The 17940-nt window shown below is 28.6% G+C and overlaps 2 protein-coding genes across 3 annotated transcripts; both read left to right on the top strand.

The window, feature by feature from the left end:
* The first annotated feature begins 772 nt into the window (after positions 1-772).
* LOC131660289 (probable prolyl 4-hydroxylase 3) lies at positions 773-4556 on the top strand. 2 transcript variants are annotated; one of them, XM_058929502.1, is made up of 8 exons: positions 773-1299; positions 1410-1485; positions 2346-2443; positions 2553-2650; positions 3050-3179; positions 3279-3466; positions 3985-4074; positions 4283-4556. In XM_058929502.1, the coding sequence occupies exons 1-7, from the start codon at positions 1109-1111 to the stop codon at positions 4056-4058; spliced, it is 855 nt and encodes a 284-aa protein (XP_058785485.1). In that variant the 5' UTR covers positions 773-1108; the 3' UTR covers positions 4059-4074; positions 4283-4556. The 2 variants fall into 2 exon arrangements, with proteins under 2 accessions (XP_058785485.1, XP_058785484.1); XM_058929501.1 differs by having other exon boundaries at positions 774-1299; positions 4271-4556.
* Positions 4557-13044: 8488 nt separating this feature from the next.
* LOC131654903 (proline--tRNA ligase, cytoplasmic-like) lies at positions 13045-17248 on the top strand. Its single transcript, XM_058924828.1, has 12 exons — positions 13045-13177; positions 13246-13325; positions 13877-13969; positions 14218-14334; positions 14603-14790; positions 15160-15226; positions 15385-15507; positions 15601-15753; positions 15840-16124; positions 16228-16446; positions 16771-16864; positions 17017-17248. The coding sequence occupies exons 1-12, from the start codon at positions 13144-13146 to the stop codon at positions 17079-17081; spliced, it is 1518 nt and encodes a 505-aa protein (XP_058780811.1). The 5' UTR covers positions 13045-13143; the 3' UTR covers positions 17082-17248.
* The last annotated feature ends 692 nt before the right edge of the window (positions 17249-17940 follow it).

The following is a 17940-nucleotide window of genomic DNA, read 5'->3' as shown; positions in this document are numbered from 1 at the left end:
ATTTGTTTATCCCAATAGATTTTTTTCCTTATTAAAGTTTTTATCGCAATAGATTTTTCCAAATAAGATTTTTAACATGACAACTTATGTTCCCATGAGATTCTCCTCAACAAGAGTTCAATGGAGCACCGTAATATATATTTCAAAGGGGAAATGTTATAATAATTGAGAAACTAATAATAATTATTTAAAAATATCTATCTAATTGTCAAATTTAAAATAGTAATGTCAAATTATTAGAGATGTAGAATTTGTCAAAGATAGAATAGTAATACCAATTATTACCTTAGGGTGTGTTTGGATGGGTGGTGGACATAATTGATTTTAGCTAAATTGAGTTTGTTAGAATCGATTTTATCAAAATTGAGTTTAGCATAATTAATTTATGTTTGGATACATTTATGTAAAAGTGAATCGACTAATAAATTACAATGTAAAAGTCATCCAGAATCAATTCTGAAGGCAGAAGCTACAAATTTTAGCTTCAAGTAGAATCAATTCTGGAGACAGAATCAATTCTACTTTTGTCTAACCAAACATCTTAAAATCACCCAAAATCAATTCTACAATTCTAGAATTGTTTTTACCTTTTCAAAAGCCAAACGAAACACATACTTATTGTAATACTAGTAATATTTCTAATAGTATAAATATCCTTATTTGATGATGTAAATACACACAACTGATATCACAAATACTAAGTTAGATTTAAAATTCGGGCTTTTCTTTATATATATATATATATATTCAATCCAAAAGAAATCTAAGGTTTTGCTTGCAGCCGTTCAATATGAGCAGCCGTGGAGACAGAGCAGTTATATATAGAGAAGAAAAAGTAAGAAAATTAAAGTCAAGCACATAACTCATTCAATTTTAGACACATAATAACGCCATTACATTTCAGTTCATAACTACGCCAAACAACATCTCTGTATTTTTCTTTATTCACGAGTACAAATAGCGGGGAAATATTTCAATTCTTGGTAGGTAGAAACTGTAGCTACTGAAGTCAACAAAGACCGAAAGACTTGATAATTAATCACACGATTATCGTTGATCTATTGATTGGGGTTTTGAAACAGCTTCAATTCAACGCTATTTCAAAACCATGGCGAAAGCAAAGTTACGTTCTCAGGGGAAGAAACTATCGACGGTTACGCTGATTTTCTGGACTCTTTTCATGCTTACACTAGTCATTATCTTCCTCCTTGCGCTCGGAATCGTTTATCTTCCGAATACAAGCGACGATTCTTCTTCAACCACAGATCTCAGTTCCTTCAGACGCAAAACCTCTGAAAGGTGATTTAATTTGATTTCGTTGATTTCATTTTCTTCTTCGGTTTGATTCTGATTTGAAATGTGTTTAATCTTTCATATTTCGTGATTGCGGTTTCTGGAATTGGTTTCAGTTTGGCGGAAAGGAAGGAGCAGTGGACTGAGATTCTGTCTTGGGAGCCAAGAGCTTTCATCTATCACAATTTTCTGGTTAGTTTTTGTCATCATCTCCTGGATCTATAATAATGTATCACAATAGTGTTCATTGATTGTGATTTTGGTTTTTTGAACCTTTTAGATCAGTTAAGAAATAAATGTTTATTTTATATGGATGGTTAAGTTCTTCAAGTATTGAATTGAGTACTTCTAGCATGTTTGGTTTGGCTTTTGGAAGAGTCAAAATCAATTCTAGAGGTGTAGAATTGATTCTAGAATGATTTTTAGGTGTTTGGTTCTTCTAAAATAAACTGATTTTGTCTCCAGAATTGATTCTATTTGAAGTTGAAACTTGAAGCTGCTGAATTTAAACTTTTTTACATTGAAATTTGTTGTTCAACTCACTTTACATAAATGCATCCAAAATCAATTATGTTAAACTCAATTTTGTTAAACTCAGTTATGCAAAACTCAATCATGTCAAAATCAATTATGTCCACCGCCAATCCAAACACACACTTCAATTATGATATATTAGTTTTTTAACCTTTTAGACCAGTTGCCGAATAGATGTTTATATGGATGATTAAGATCTTCAAGTATTGAATAGAGTAATGTAATTGTGATATAAAATTGCGCATGTAATGTCTGTAAGCATAGGTTAGGCTCATGGAAAACTAAATTATATGAAGATAGAAGAAAATCTAGGTATTCATATATGTATTGAATATTCAGATTTAGAGATCTTACTTGAACTTGAACTTTCTGAAATACTCCAGAGTTTGAGTTAGAGATCTTACTCTTTTTTTTGAAATGGAAGGGTTCTTAGTTTGCTTCTTTGAATTTTTTGTTGTAGTAAACTGTTAGAATTTATATTGTTTTGAAATTTTCATTCTGCCTATCATTTTGAACAGTCAAAAGAAGAGTGTGAGTACATGATCAATCTTGCCAAGCCTTTCATGGAAAAATCAAGTGTTGTTGATAGCACGACAGGAAAGAGTACAGAAAGCAGGTTTGTCTTTGCTTGTGTTTTTTGTACTGATTCCAATAATTGTAGATCATATATTTGAGAATAGTGTCTAGTGGTAATGCATTACTCTAGATGTATCCCCTGTTTGTAGGGTTCGAACTAGTTCAGGAATGTTTTTGAAGAGAGGAAAGGACAAAACTATCCAGAATATTGAAAAAAGAATTGCGGACTTTACCTTCATACCAGTAGGTACGAGTTTTTGTATGATACCTATGTCTACCTGCTTGTTTTCCCTTCATTTCTTAGCCTTTTTGTTGCTTCACATGTATTGGAGTAGTGGGCAAAATGCTCCAAACTTGTTACGTATAATAAAACTTATTCAAGATCCTCTTAAGAACTTAGTGAGAAACATTGGATAAGTTATTCTTTCAAATTAAGGGATAGTTTATCTCAATATGCTAATGTCGGTAGTTGGTGCTCTCAAATCTAAGGGATTGTCACAAATGAGTGTCCTTTTCGTAATCCTCCCAAATCTAAACTTTTGAAATTGTTGCTTATGCCAAGTAGCTCTAAAATTTTGTATGCAGCAACATGATTGATTGCTTGATATTTGTTCTCATTCACTGTCGTTTTCTTTTAAATATGCAGAGAATGGAGAGGGACTTCAGGTTCTTCACTATGGAGTTGGGGAGAAATATGAGCCTCATTATGATTACTTCCTTGATGAGTTCAACACTAAGAATGGAGGCCAACGAGTTGCTACAGTTCTTATGTATCTGTAAACCCTAATTCACTTTCCATATATTGGTTTTGCAGTGTGCTTTGTGATGGAACTGTATGCAAACTTGACAGCTCCCTGTTTTTGTTCCTTATGCAGGTCTGATGTTGAAGAAGGCGGCGAGACCGTATTTCCTGCTGCTAAGGCCAACTTTAGCTCTGTGCCATGGTGGAATGATTTATCTGAATGTGCTAAAAAGGGTCTATCAGTGAAACCAAAAATGGGTGATGCTCTGCTGTTTTGGAGCATGAGGCCAGATGCCACACTAGATGCATCTAGTTTACACGGTTAGAAACTAGTAAAAACTGTAACTTGTTCGGCTGTAGATATAAATTTTAGTATAGGCTTATCAAGTTTAGACTTCAGAGGGACCCATTTTTTCGATCGCATCGAATCCAGCATTATTGAATATCGGCCATGGCTGATATCAGTGGCGGTTTCGGCCTCGCCACAATGATAAATATTGGCCGATATTGCGGGTTTTTCCGCCATTATTTGCTATGATGGCGCCACAAAGTGGCTTGTATGACAGGATTTTGGCTCTCTGCCATGGACCACCATCTACCATTAACAACACTGCCTGAATCATGAGATGTGTTTCTACATTTAGGTTCTGACAGTCATCATATATACTGCTGATGTTTAATCGTATGTCCATGCTCTATTTCCACCTCTCCCATAAAATTTATAAAGTATGATGGACCTTATGTTGAAAATATTATAACCATGTCATTCGAACTCATATTACATTCCATTGGATTTTATGATTGATGAAGTTAGTTAATTCATTAATCTTTGCTTTCAGGTGGTTGCCCGGTAATTAAAGGAAATAAATGGTCTTCAACAAAGTGGATGCATCTTGAGGAGTACAAAGTTTAAGGCTTTGCCTGTGCAGGTACTTTTAGAGACTAAGACGAGTTGATTGTTCTACTAAAATTGGGGTCAGCATTTTAATGATCATATATAAAATATTAAGTGAAAAATTTGTGCCTAATATATCAATTCGCAGTTATGCTTTGACTAGATATATAGGATTGAACAGGAGGGTGGATATACTGGGGTTTACTGTATTCTGATGATTTTTTATTTAGAAACTGCTTTAGGGATAGAAGAAAAAGAACTTGATAAGTTTGTTTTGAGAGCATGTTTTTAAAGTGGAGAGGTGGCGGACAATCACATCGGTAGTGGATTTTGATGGTGCCATGCTGCAGTGGCGATGATGGTTTCCGCGTCGACCATTTAATTAGCCTTGTAACTGAAAATGAATGAGTTGGGAGCTTCACATAATGACATTTATGTAAAATTAGTTAGCATATATAAGTTTTGTACAAAAAATATGAGTTCAGATGCTATCCATTTTATTTTCCCCTGATCAAACCATTTTTGCATTTGTTTTTTAAGCATCCATCTCATTCATTCACGTTCAACATTGTTCTGCATTTAATTTGCAGCTTTTGCTACAAAAAAAATTCTGTAACTTAGGGAAATATATGGCTTGGCGACTTTGAATGTATAAATGAGAGATAATAGTTGATTAAAATGAGCAAGGCGGGCGATTGCACGCCCTCTAAAATTTATAACAATTAAATTGGAGTTAAGTAGGACCTCATAAAACATTTGTCACATTTAAATTGTGGTAAAATAGAGCCTTTGTTAGTTTTGGGATAGTTAAAAACTTTGACTAACCTGCACAATAATACCTCCAAAAACAAGCTCAAAAAAATAAGTAGTTAAAGGTCTAGAGGGAAAGAGTGAATGAAGAGAATGATACAGAGAATAAGCTACTTTTCTCACCTAAAAGTTAGAAGACATCTTCTCCTCCTAATAATAGAATAATGTGGATAATACACACAGAAAAGGGAAAAGAGATATATGATATATGTACATTTTACTTGGTTTTATTTGTATATTTCTAGAGAAAAGTGGCAATGGAAGCACTCTCTCTTTACTGTTAGCAATTTTCACTTAATAAAATTGTATTAAATCAAACGAGAGTTTTGTTGCATTAAATCAAATAATATTGAGTTATTGGAAAGACCCATTTAATATTTTTGTAGGTGTTAATTTGGAAAATTTGAATATTTATTGAAAAATAATATTAAAAAAATTATAAAATGAATAACGAGTATATCATATTCATATGGGAGATCCACTTATCCACTTAGGGTCTGTTTGGTTCAGGGGAGGGGAGGGGAGGGAATTTAATAGAGGGGAGGGGAATGAAGGGGAGGGAATTTAACTAAATATATGTTTGGTTCAAAGAAGGGGAGGAGTTTTTACCAACATGTTGTTTGGTTCACAAGGGGAGGGGAGGGATTTTAAAATTAAATGACCTTTTTATCCTTATAAATATTGTTATTTGTTCTTCGTAAAAATAATTCTAAATAACAATAGTATTTAGTAAATTTCCCCAAATAAAAACTTGTTCGTTCATAAATCATACTATAACAGTAAACAAAACATATTAGTTGAACTATAGATCTTCAACGCAAATCAAACACTTATCTGATATTGATAATTCATCTAACCCAATAAAACAATTTCTATAATTAAAAATACATAAAAATAATGTTAAAATGTTAAAAAAATTGGACAAATAATATTAAACTTAAATTTTTTATTTATAACATAAACATAATATATTTGCATAATATTATTATTACTATTAATAGTATAATAAAAAAATCTCATTACTATCGTATATTATAAATAAGAACTGATATAAGGATGATATTATTATTAAAAAACAACATAATATCAAAAAAGAAAATTCAATAAAATAAAAAGAATAAAAATTCATGTGAGAGCAACAAGGCACAAAAAGCAACCGCAACAAGGCACAAAAAGCAACCGCAATGAAACGTGAAATAACATAGAAAAATCTAGTCTTTAATAATTCAATAAGGACAATCTTGGAATAAAAAAAATAATTGAGGATAAAATAGGGAAAATAATAAAATTTGGATTAATGAATCTTCCCTCCCCTCCAAATCTCCCAATTTGGAGGGGAGCAAAAAGTGAGTCTAAGAGGGAATTTGCTCCCCTCCCCTCCCCTCATAAAAAATCAACCAAACACATTTATTTATAAATATCCTCTCCCCTCCCCTCCATCTACTTCCAACCAAACGGACTGCTACGATAACAACCGAGTTGCAAGAAACAATGCCAAAGCACCGAGCCAACTCAAAGAGTGTCGATCCAAAAATTTTACCGTGTCAATGATTGGACATACATTCCTATATTGCTTCCGAAAAACTAGATTACTTTCAAGTTTCAATTTCGATAAAATATTATATTCACAGGAATTTTGGTAATTAAATCAAATAAATACTTGTATTTAAATTAATCCAATGGGTGGAATTTTAGAAAATCAATTAGGAACACGGAATTTAAAATTAGGAATGTGGGTTTTGGGAAAACCATTTTTTAGTTGGCAACAACTTAATTAATGTAACTGGTGAAATTTTGGGAAAAATTTAACAAATAATTAATAGTCTGATATTTTTTTTATTTTTTAAAATTGGGAAAATTTAAAATTAAGAATGTAGGAATGTGATTTTAAGGTTTTGATGAATTATAACCTCCCTTTTTAATTTTTAATTATAAGACTCTTTTGAATTTTTTTCCTCCTTTTTATAACAAGATCTTCTTTAACTTTCAAAATGCACTCATTAATTTTTTTTTTCAAACATGATTGTAATTATATTATATCTTTTTCTGCAATATATAATTAATACTCTTGTATAAATATTATATCAGTAGTTAGTAAATTTAATAAGATAATCAGCTATTTTAATTCAAAAATTTATAAAATTATATAAATAGTTAATAAATTTAATATTATAATCAACTATCTTAATTCGAGTAATTTATTTTATGAAATCTTATATTTAGAGACAAAGATAGTATTAGTTATTTATTATTATTGCAACTTAATTAATGTAATTGATGTAATTTTGAAAAATGTTTTAATTAATCTATTAATTATTAGATACTTTTTCATTTTTTAAATTTGTGAAAATTTAAAATTAGTAACCTAGGTTATGTTTAGGATTGTTTTAATTTTTTTTTTTTAAGACTTACATTATTTAATAACTAGACTGTGACCCGCGCGGTTATATATATATATATATATATATATATATATATATATATATATATATATATATATATATATATATATATATATATATATATATATATATATATATATATATATTTTTTATTTTTTCTATTTTTTTTTCTAATAATTTTAGTATTTATTAATGGTTTCAAATTATTCAATTGGGGTCTTATAAGCATTGAAAAGTTAAGAAGCATTTTAAAAGATTATACTTAATGAATTGTGATTCTTAATAGATATTGATAAAGGGCTGATGCACTGACAGTGTAAAATATTTTTACACTGTCAACCAATCACCACCCATGTATCCAATTAAAACATTTTTTTATTTAAAAAAAACTTAATGACATGGCATATTTATGATTTTCTATTGGATGACAGTGTAAAATTATTTTACACTGTCAGTGCACTACCTTTTAACTCTTAATATTGTCATAAAAAATTATTATTACGATGAAATTAAAAGTATTAAAACAAATTTAAAAAAATATCAAATGTTTATTGAAAAAGTAATAACTTTTATATTATTATTGAGAAGTCGTGGTTCAATTTCTACTCAGATGTGAGGATCTCTTTAGTGTGTGATCCATAAATATTTTTATAAGAGTTCAGAACAATATTTTAATAGATTGGTTAGATGATTAAAATTAACTAAGCATTATAAAAAAGCGATAGTTATCTAGAAAATTTTAAATATTTTTCGTGAAAAAATATTTTAAACATCATTTGGCCAAACATTCATAGTAAAAATAAACATCCTGCAAACATTGATATCCTGATTCTCACATCACTGCCTTAAAATTGATAGTTGATATATCTAATTTACACATTCTCTCCTTCTAGATTGAGTAAGATTCTCACAATTGATTTGTCCCTACAAATGTATTATTTTCTTTTCATATTTGTACTTTTAATTCCTGTAACAAAATAGATGATCAAAGATAAAAAAAACTAAAATATTTTACAACATCAAAGTTATAAAAAAATTAAAAATTTATATCATATACATTCACCTTTTATAAATGTCTTAAGAAATAAATTATAATACAAATATTAAAATTATATAAAGGATTGTCAAATTGTTTAAATAAAAAATAATAAAATAAAATATCACATAAAACTTATATACAAATTCACCTTTTTTGTACGGGTAAATGACTTTTCATTAAGGAAGAAAAGCAGAAAGAACAACCGACTGGCACAATTCATCAAAGGAAATATCTCCATGTCAACTCCTAGACATAACAACTTTCCCCACCCAACCATATATATAGCCTCAACTAAGAAACTTCTATTCAAATACATGATAGATGCTAATTAAAACCAGCTGACACAAAACTGAGCAATGTGGTCCAAATTTCCAATAAACAGAACAGAATGGATGCAATCCACTGCATTAGCTTAATCTAATTGGGATTGGGAGGAATGAATTTCCATGTGAATGCAATTTTATAAAGATTGCAAAATTGTTAAAACAATAAATAATGAAATAAAATGATATGTAAAAAAAATTAGAATGAAAATAAATATAGAATAAAAATGATACTTAAAAGAACATGGTTGAATTGTAGACTATAGTGAAAGAAAATATGGACGAATTGGTGAATGAGTTTATGAGTAACAAATGCTAAATATATACAGGATTCTATTTTATATGAAAAAATAAATTGGATAGTAATGAATTCAAAATATAACAGCTTTTTCCATTCACAAATTTGTAACGCATAAAATAGAAATGAATATAATAGAATGATATATGTTATGTCACGTTACAAAATATAAAATAGAAATGAATTTATTAAATGCATTTGTCTCTTAGTAAATAATATGATATAATATGAATAATGAAAAAAAAAAAAAGTAACACGTTAATAAAATAATATTAATATTGCTAGAAAAAATAGTGGTGTATATATATATATATATATATATATATATATATATATATATATATATATATATATATATATATATATATATATATATATGTGTATATATATATATATATATATATATATATATATATATATATATATGTGTATATATATATATATATATGTGTGTATATATATATATATATATATATATATATATATATATATATACACATATATATATATATATATATATATATGTATATATATATATATATATATATATAGATATATATATATATATATATATATATATATATATATATATATATATATATACACATATATATATATATATATATATATATACACATATATATATATACACATATATATATATATATACACATATATATATATATATATATATATATATATATATATATATATATATATATATATATATATATATATATATATATGTCTTAAATAGATAATCATAATCAATAATAAAGTGAGTAATTATTTTTGATATAAGACTTTTAATTACATTATTTGTAACTAATCAAATCGTAACCAAAAGAGTTATATTTAAGTGATTTATTACCAATTAAAAAAATCATTATAGTAATATTTTAATGTACATTAAATAGAGAGTTAGAAATTACTTTAAATACTTTAAATAATATTAATTTTATTACCAATTAAGTGATTTACATGTATTTTATAATATTATTGTAAAATATTTTAAATAATGTTAATCGGGATATTAATTTTAAGAAATTAATAATGTATTTATTTGACAGTTTTTAATGTAAAATTTATTTGAGATTTATATTTAAAATAAATATAAAATTCTATAAAATATAAAAAATTTAGAAAATTGGTTTAGCTTGAGAAGCCTTGTTATATATAACTTTTTTTTTTTGACATAAACAGACTTAACAACTTTCATTCATCAAACATTGAAAAATACAAGGAGGTACCATATTAAGGATATTACGCCTAGACCAAGATTTGGCCGCCTTCGCTAACTTATGGGCAACCGAATTCGCTTGGCGCTTAATGAACTTTACCTCAAAGTTCGGAAATAAATATAAAATGTTCTGGATAGACTTAATAATAAAACTAAACTCAGAGTAGCCAACATGCTTAGAGTAGATAGAATTGACAACAAATTGAGAATCACTTTCAAAGGTAACATGGGAAAACTGAAGGGAGATAGCATCATGCATAGCTTCCTTCAACGCGATGGCTTCGGCTTCAAAGACCGAATAAAGGCCTAAATCCCACGCAGAACCAGCTCTGATAAATCTACCCAGATGATCCCGAAAGCACCAACCTCTGTTAGTAGTAACAGCATTATTATTAAAACCTGCATCAACATTACACTTCACCTGATCAACCAAAGGCGGGATCCAAGTAAGCGGAAAATTATTAGTAGTACACCCATTATTGTCCTTCCTAGCTAGGAACCAATCATACCAATTGTGATAGGCTTGTAAACCAATTCTTATAGCATCTTCTCGACCATCTTGCCACACCACATTGTTCCTACTCCTCCAAAGGGATTCAAGTACCATAGCAAATCTCCCGGCATCCCGACGATCCTCCCGACTACACACATCAAATATAAGCGACTTAGCATCATGAAAAGAGTGAATACGAGAGTCTATAAGAGCTGACAAACCTGCTGCCCGCCAACTTTGGGATTTTTCTATTATATGTAGCTCAATTCAATTCAGATTTTTTTTATCATAATATTTATTATAAATTTTTAAAATTTTTAATTAAATTTTATTAATTATTAAATTCATAATACATATAAAAGTAGATCAATCTAAATTATAAATTATAAAAAATTTATGATATATTTTTTTTGACAATTTTTTAAAGCAACAAATATTTGATATTTATATTTAAAATAAATTTAAATTTTTAATTTTGGTTTAGATTGAGAAGATTTATATTTATATTTATTATTATTATTTTACTATTAGCGTGCTGCTAACCAGTGCCCCTGGGGCACTGGATAAAAAGTAATAAATGATCTTTAATTACACTTTTATTTATTTGAAAAACACTTTTAATTAAATATATCCAATTACGTATTCGGGGAATACCGAGTTCGATTCCCAGGCGGAACAATCTTGTTTGGCCAGTGCGCATGCCTCTCCGCACGAGCCGGATTAGTGGCCCACCTGTGGTGGGTCGACACCGGTGCAAATAGCAAAAAAAAAAAAAAATATATCCAATTATTAAGTCACTCAAATTAATTTATTCATTTATTGAAAGTAAATGACATTATGAGGCCAAATATTATAACTCAATTCAATATTAACATTTCAAATGCACGTGATTTACTAGAAATAAAATAAAAAAATAAAAAATTATAAAATGTGAAGAACATCATAAAATAAACAAATAGAAACACATCATAAAAAATAAATAAATATCATATTCCAAATAAATAAATAAATAAAAAGAATATATTTCTAAAATGCGAAGAACATGCACCTTATGCAGAAGGTATGCAGAAGGTATTTAAAAGCAATCGAAAATAAAAATGGAAAATAATAATATGTAACGTCTCAATTGTTGTTTTTAATATGGTTTAAAAAGTTGGATTTCTTTTTAGTCATAAATAATACTATTAATGATTTTCTTTTCTAAATAATATTAATGGATTCAAATGATATATTTAATGATCCTTAATCAGTGTCCCTGGAGCACTCGTTAGCATTCTCCTTACTATTATTATTAACTAGATATTATATTATCATTATTAATAGTGGTGGTTTAGTATTATATTATTATTATTATTATTATTATTATTATTATTATTATTATTATTATTATTATTATTATTTGAGAATTAAAGATTTTTTTTATAAAAGAAAGAGAATTAGGATATTAAGATATAATAGTGTTAATTGAATATATTATTATTATTATTATTTATAATTATGGTGGTCGGTTATTATATTATTATTTTATTATTAGTATTATTATTATAGTTGTTATTATTATTTTACTATTATTATTATTAGTTATATATATTATTTTATTATTATTAATAGCGATGGTTTAATATATATTATTATTAATAATAGTGATGGTTTAATATATATTATTATTAATAATAGTGATGGTTTAATATTATTATATTATTATTAATATTATTATTATTTATTTTAATATTATTATTAATTGTGGTATTGAGTTGAAGTTGTTGTGAAGAATTAAAATAAAAGTGGTAAAAATTCTAAATTTTAATATGATGCCACATAAGCATTGGGATTCTAATATGATGTTAGGTAAGAATTAGGGTTAAGGTTGTGTCTTAAGTTGTCATCATGACAACCTTAGATTTATATTAAGTAGATTAATAATTATTAGTTAATTTATTATTATTGTAAAGACACAATTTATTAATTTCTATAATTATATATAAAGGGATATGAGTGTTTCGTCTATAAAATATTAATGCATTAACATTGATGATATTCATTTATAACTACACCTTTCTTTATTCTTCAAGGTAATGGTTTTGGAGAGGGAGATGAAAATTATTTTTAGTAGTCTCTTTATTCTTCACGATTTTGAAAAATGTTTACTGATTCGATTTCTAAATATAGACCATCACTAAATTAAGGTATTGTTTTTCTAACGCTAGTGTTAGTAATGAAAAGAATTGAGTTTTCTAACGAATAAATAGATACGTTTTCTTAAGAAAAATTGTAATCAATGTATTAAAAATAAAAAAGATTGTTTTTTTAAATATTCTTTTCTTTATTTAAAATCCTTCTTAACATGATTCTAATAATAATAAGATATAAGATATAAAAAAATAAAAAAAAATTATTCCTTGAACCCCAAGTTAAATTACACCGCCGCGCCGTCACCCTCTTTCTCTCTTTTCTGCCGTCACTCTAGCCCTAATACCAGTCGATTTTGAGAATTGAGAATGACCGTTGATACTATAGTGAAAAATCAATCTGGTAAATTCATCTTCATTACATGTTCCCGTTTACGTTTTCTTCTCTATTCTAACGGCAAAACTTTACAGGTGAGAAGAACAAGAAGGAAGAGACCGGTTTGAAGCTCGCCAATCGGAAGGACGAAAACTTCGGAGACTGGTATTCTGAGGTACACTGCTTCTTTCCCTCTATGTATAGTTATTTTTACAACACATTTTATAGTGCAATAGGAGATTAAGATTTTGTTGTTTCATAACTTTTTGATTGATAATTTACTGTGTCGAGTAGCGAGTTGGATTTGTAGGTGTTTTTCAAGAGACTGAGATTGTTATTTTTGAACTTGTTGAATGATTATTAGATTATGGTAATTGACTATGTTGAATTGAATGTTTATATATAACCTTCATGTAGTCACGTATCAATGCCGTTTATCTTTGACCTTCTATTCAAACTCTGCAACACCTCTACTATTTTTTATAAAATTGAAAAAAAGAGAGATCATTTTATATGGTTTTATTTAGTATCTCATGTTCTATAACTTCAGGAAACTGAGCAATATTCTTCTCTACACAATATTTTATATTTTGTTATCTATTTATTTGACAATAAACTCTCTCTGCTCTTTTATCGTTAACATCAGGGATTCCCCGTCCTGGGTTTTATTTTGAAAAAAACCAACATTCTGACCTGTTTGCCTGTTGCTTTTGATTTCTGTAACAGGTTGTCGTTAGTGCGGAATTGATTGAGCACTATGATATTTCTGGTTTATATATTCTGAGACCTTCGGCAGTAGAAATATGGGAGACTTTGCAAGTATGTTTCTTAATGATTTGAATATATTTATGTATATTTTAGTTGTTTTATACTCTTGATTAGCTAGCTATAGAGTTGATGCAGAAATAAATGAAAATTATGATTCTTTCCAATTGGTTGTGTTTTTGTTTTTGGTGAAACTAAGCTTCTAGGGTTTAGGGTTTATAGATATAGAATTGAATTTTTTTCTCTTTTATGTTAAGGTTTAACTAGCTGAGAGTTGCTTTCATACTCAAACAAATGTGCAGGCTTTTTTTGACCCAGAAATAAAGAAAATGAATGTCAAGAACTGCTATTTCCCTATGTTTGTGCTGGAAAGTCATTTGAAAAAGCAGAAGGACCACTATGACAGTTTTTCTCAAGAGGTGAGTTTTTAAGTTTGTTTGGTTGGGCTGTTTAACATTTTCCCTGCATCATGCATATTGGATTGCTCCTAAAGATCACTGCATTATTAAATCATTTGTTGGTGTCTAGTTATTTTATCAATATTTCTTTTCTCATTTTACTAATGATGGTTTTAACCGTAAGAAAGACTGTTTTTAAGGATATTCTTTGTTATAGTCTATGCAACTTCATTGCTTCCCTTGAGGACATTGTTAGTATTTTTATGATCATATGTTGTTCGTTTGCTAGGTTGCTTTGGTGACAAAATCCGGTGAATCTACCATGGACATTCCTCTTGCTATTCGACCAAGTAGTGAAACTATCATGTATCCCTACTACTCTAAGTGGATAAGGGGGCATCGCGACTTGCCTTTGAAACTTAATCAATGGTGCAATGTTGTTAGATGGGTAATCGGAGATCCCACACCATTCATCAGGTGCTTTCTTGTTCACCATGTTTTCCTTCTCCATGTTATAATAATATGCTGGCTGAATTTCTTAGCTTTAAATTAGAGGCTTCAAAAATTCCCAAAATTGATATTATGCATTGTAGTTATATATGTCTTGTGTAATCCTTAAAATTTTTCATATTTTCTTTTAGAAGGGGTGTTCTGAACACCGTGTTCATCTAGTGGTGATTCTGGTAAATTAGTCGCAGTGAAGCAGGCTAGAAAATTTGCAACAAATAGATATCTTATACAATTGTTAAATACTACATATCTTATGATTTTTATCATGTACATCTACTTTATATTAGAACTTGTTTATACTCCATTTCATGGTGCTTATACAAATTTTAATTGCAGGAGTCGCGAGTTTCTTTGGCAAGAAGGGCATAGTGCTTTTGCAACAGAGGCTGAAGCACATGCGGAGGTATTCCATCGAGTAGTTATTTTAGGAATCTGCCTTAATATATGCACTTTTGGCATCTCTAAGGAGCCTCTTTACGGCTTTTATCCTATCTTTGTGCTTTATGAACTTCCTTTTTGCTTCTGGTGCATACAAAATACTCTAATCTGTTATTGTTTCAGGCTCTTGAAATATTGGAATTATATAGGCGGATATACGAAGAGTATTTGGCAGTTCCTGTCATAAAGGGTACAAAAAGTGAAGTTGATACATTTGGCGGTGCAGTTTCCACTAACACTGTTGAGGTACATGTCAACATTGTTGTATGATCACTGATATGCTGTTTGTATGGTGCGAATTTAGATGGTTTATAAAATTTTGATGTTCGATTTTCATAGGTATTTATTCCAAACACTGGTCGTGGGATACAAGGTGCAACTGCCCATTGTTTGGGGCAAAAGTTTGCTGAAAAGTTTGAGGTAAACTTTGAAGATGACAAGAGAGAGAAAACAATGGTTTGGCAGAACTCATGGGGCTATTCTACTAGAACGGTAAGCTTTAATTTCTAGAGTATACTTGTACTGGAGGATTTCTCTATATATGATTGCATTTACATCTGTTTTTGCTTTTTTAACAGATCGGAACAATGGTGATGGTTCATGGTGATGACAAGGGATTGGTGCTACCACCTAAAGTAGCTTCAATTCAAGTCATTGTGATACCAGTGCCTTACAAAGATGCTGATACTCTAGGAACCAACGATGCTTGCGAGTTAACTGTGAAAATGTTGTGTGAATCAAAAATTCGTGCTGAGTTAGATTCTAGAGATAACTATTCCCCTGAAAGGAAGTATTCTGAATGGGAAATGAAAGGTGTTCCTCTAAGAATTGAAATTGGGCCAAATGATTTAGCAAATAAGCAGGTTATCAAAATTGTGCTGATGTTGCACTTATTCTTACAAATCATTTTGCTTCTACCCTTTTTGTTCAATGAAACGCCAAATAAATCTCTTCAATTTTGCACAGGTTTCTGTTGTTCGACGTGATAATGGAGCTAAGATGGACATTGCTAATGCTGATTTGGTTGAAGAAATAAAAAAGTTGCTGATTAACATTCAACAGAATATGTTTAATGTTGCAAAGCAAAAACGAGATGAATGTATTCAAGTCGTACATACATGGGATGAGTTTGTAGAAGCTTTGAATCAAAGAAAGATGATCTTAGCTCCTTGGTGTGATGAAAAGGTAGAAATTGTATTTTTTTATAAAATTATAAATTAAATCCTTATCGTTATAATAGTTCTTGCCGTTTCCAAAGAACCGACACATGTACTGATACACAGTTCAAAATATAGGATGGAAATGTCACTATTTATAAAAATCTGATTTTAGAATCAAGATTTATGTACTCATCATTATATCAAAAGTACTTAGTTTTACATTTTTATTAAGAGTCATCAAAAAAATACTAAGAGGCATCAATTATTCAGTTTGAACAATTGTAAGTTGGTGTTTTGGCATCTGTTTTTGATATTTTGGTAACTGTTTTTTATCTATAAAATGTTTCAGGTGATGGAATTAGATGTCAAAGAAAGGACAGAGAGCGAAATTGGAGCCGTTCAAATTTTATGTAGTCCCTTTGATCAGCCAGAACTATTAGAAGGTATAATCCTTATTCAAATGTTTGTGTTAATGTGTTACTGAATTTAAACAACAGCCAGTTAAAATCTGTTAACTGTTGAATGTACTTGCTATCTACTATAGTTAATTGATGTTGATGTTGCATAATGAGACTGTGTTGTGTTGGTTTTACAGGCACCAAGTGCTTTGCATCAGATAAGCATGCAAAGAAGTGGACTTATTGGGGCAGAAGTTACTAGGCAATTGGGTACTAGAGTTGATAAAAGAATAGAAACTGTTTGAGTTTGTGATGGTTTTATATTAAGTTTTAAATAATACTAGTAAGTAAATAGCTTTAACTTTATGTATAAAACTCTTAGTTTTATTTTTAAAGTGCTTTAGGATGAAAAGCAAGTTGACTGGAAAATTGATTGAACAATCCTAATTTGAAATTTGACACTAATAATGATAAAATAGTTTAATAAAGTTTATTTGTATTTGGAAAAAAAGTTAATTATAATCCTAATGTATTTTTAGTATAAAGTAATTTTTATATTTTAGAACTGTATATTGATTGAGGTTTAAAATATATTTTTATCAAACATTCTAAAGGCACAAGTGAATGAAGTAAATATACTACATTTGTTTTAAAAACTGTGTTCAAATGTTTATAATTTGATGATTTTTTTTCTTTTTATATTCTTTAAATTGTAGCTATAGCTCACAAATTAGAATGACCTTTGTTTTTTATTAATATTATAAGAAGTTTTAAAAGGTTTATTAGAAGAAAAAAGAATCTTTATAGATTGATTAAGTTAAAATTAAAAAAAAAAAAAACTAAAAGTACTTAGTTGAGATGATAATGATTTTTTCCAGTTCAATTAGAAATCTTGGAGTTCAACCCAAAAAATTTTTAGAGAGATTTTTGCCGTCTATTGTGATTCTCCCTAATTCGAATGATTGGTTTCTGCAGTCGCGCAGAGAATATCCCATATTTAAAATTAAAAGGAAAGAAAAGGATTTTCTAATACTTAATTATGACTGATTCACCAAAAAGCCAATAATAAATTATTATGACTAGTGTGTTTCATACAAAATTATTCTCTCGGTTTCGATTTA

The sequence above is a fragment of the Vicia villosa genome, linkage group LG3, assembly GCF_029867415.1.
Source record: "Vicia villosa cultivar HV-30 ecotype Madison, WI linkage group LG3, Vvil1.0, whole genome shotgun sequence".
Classification (NCBI taxonomy): domain Eukaryota; kingdom Viridiplantae; phylum Streptophyta; class Magnoliopsida; order Fabales; family Fabaceae; genus Vicia; species Vicia villosa.
The sequence above is the reverse complement of the archived record's forward strand: the minus strand, read 5'-3'. Positions and strand labels throughout refer to the sequence as shown.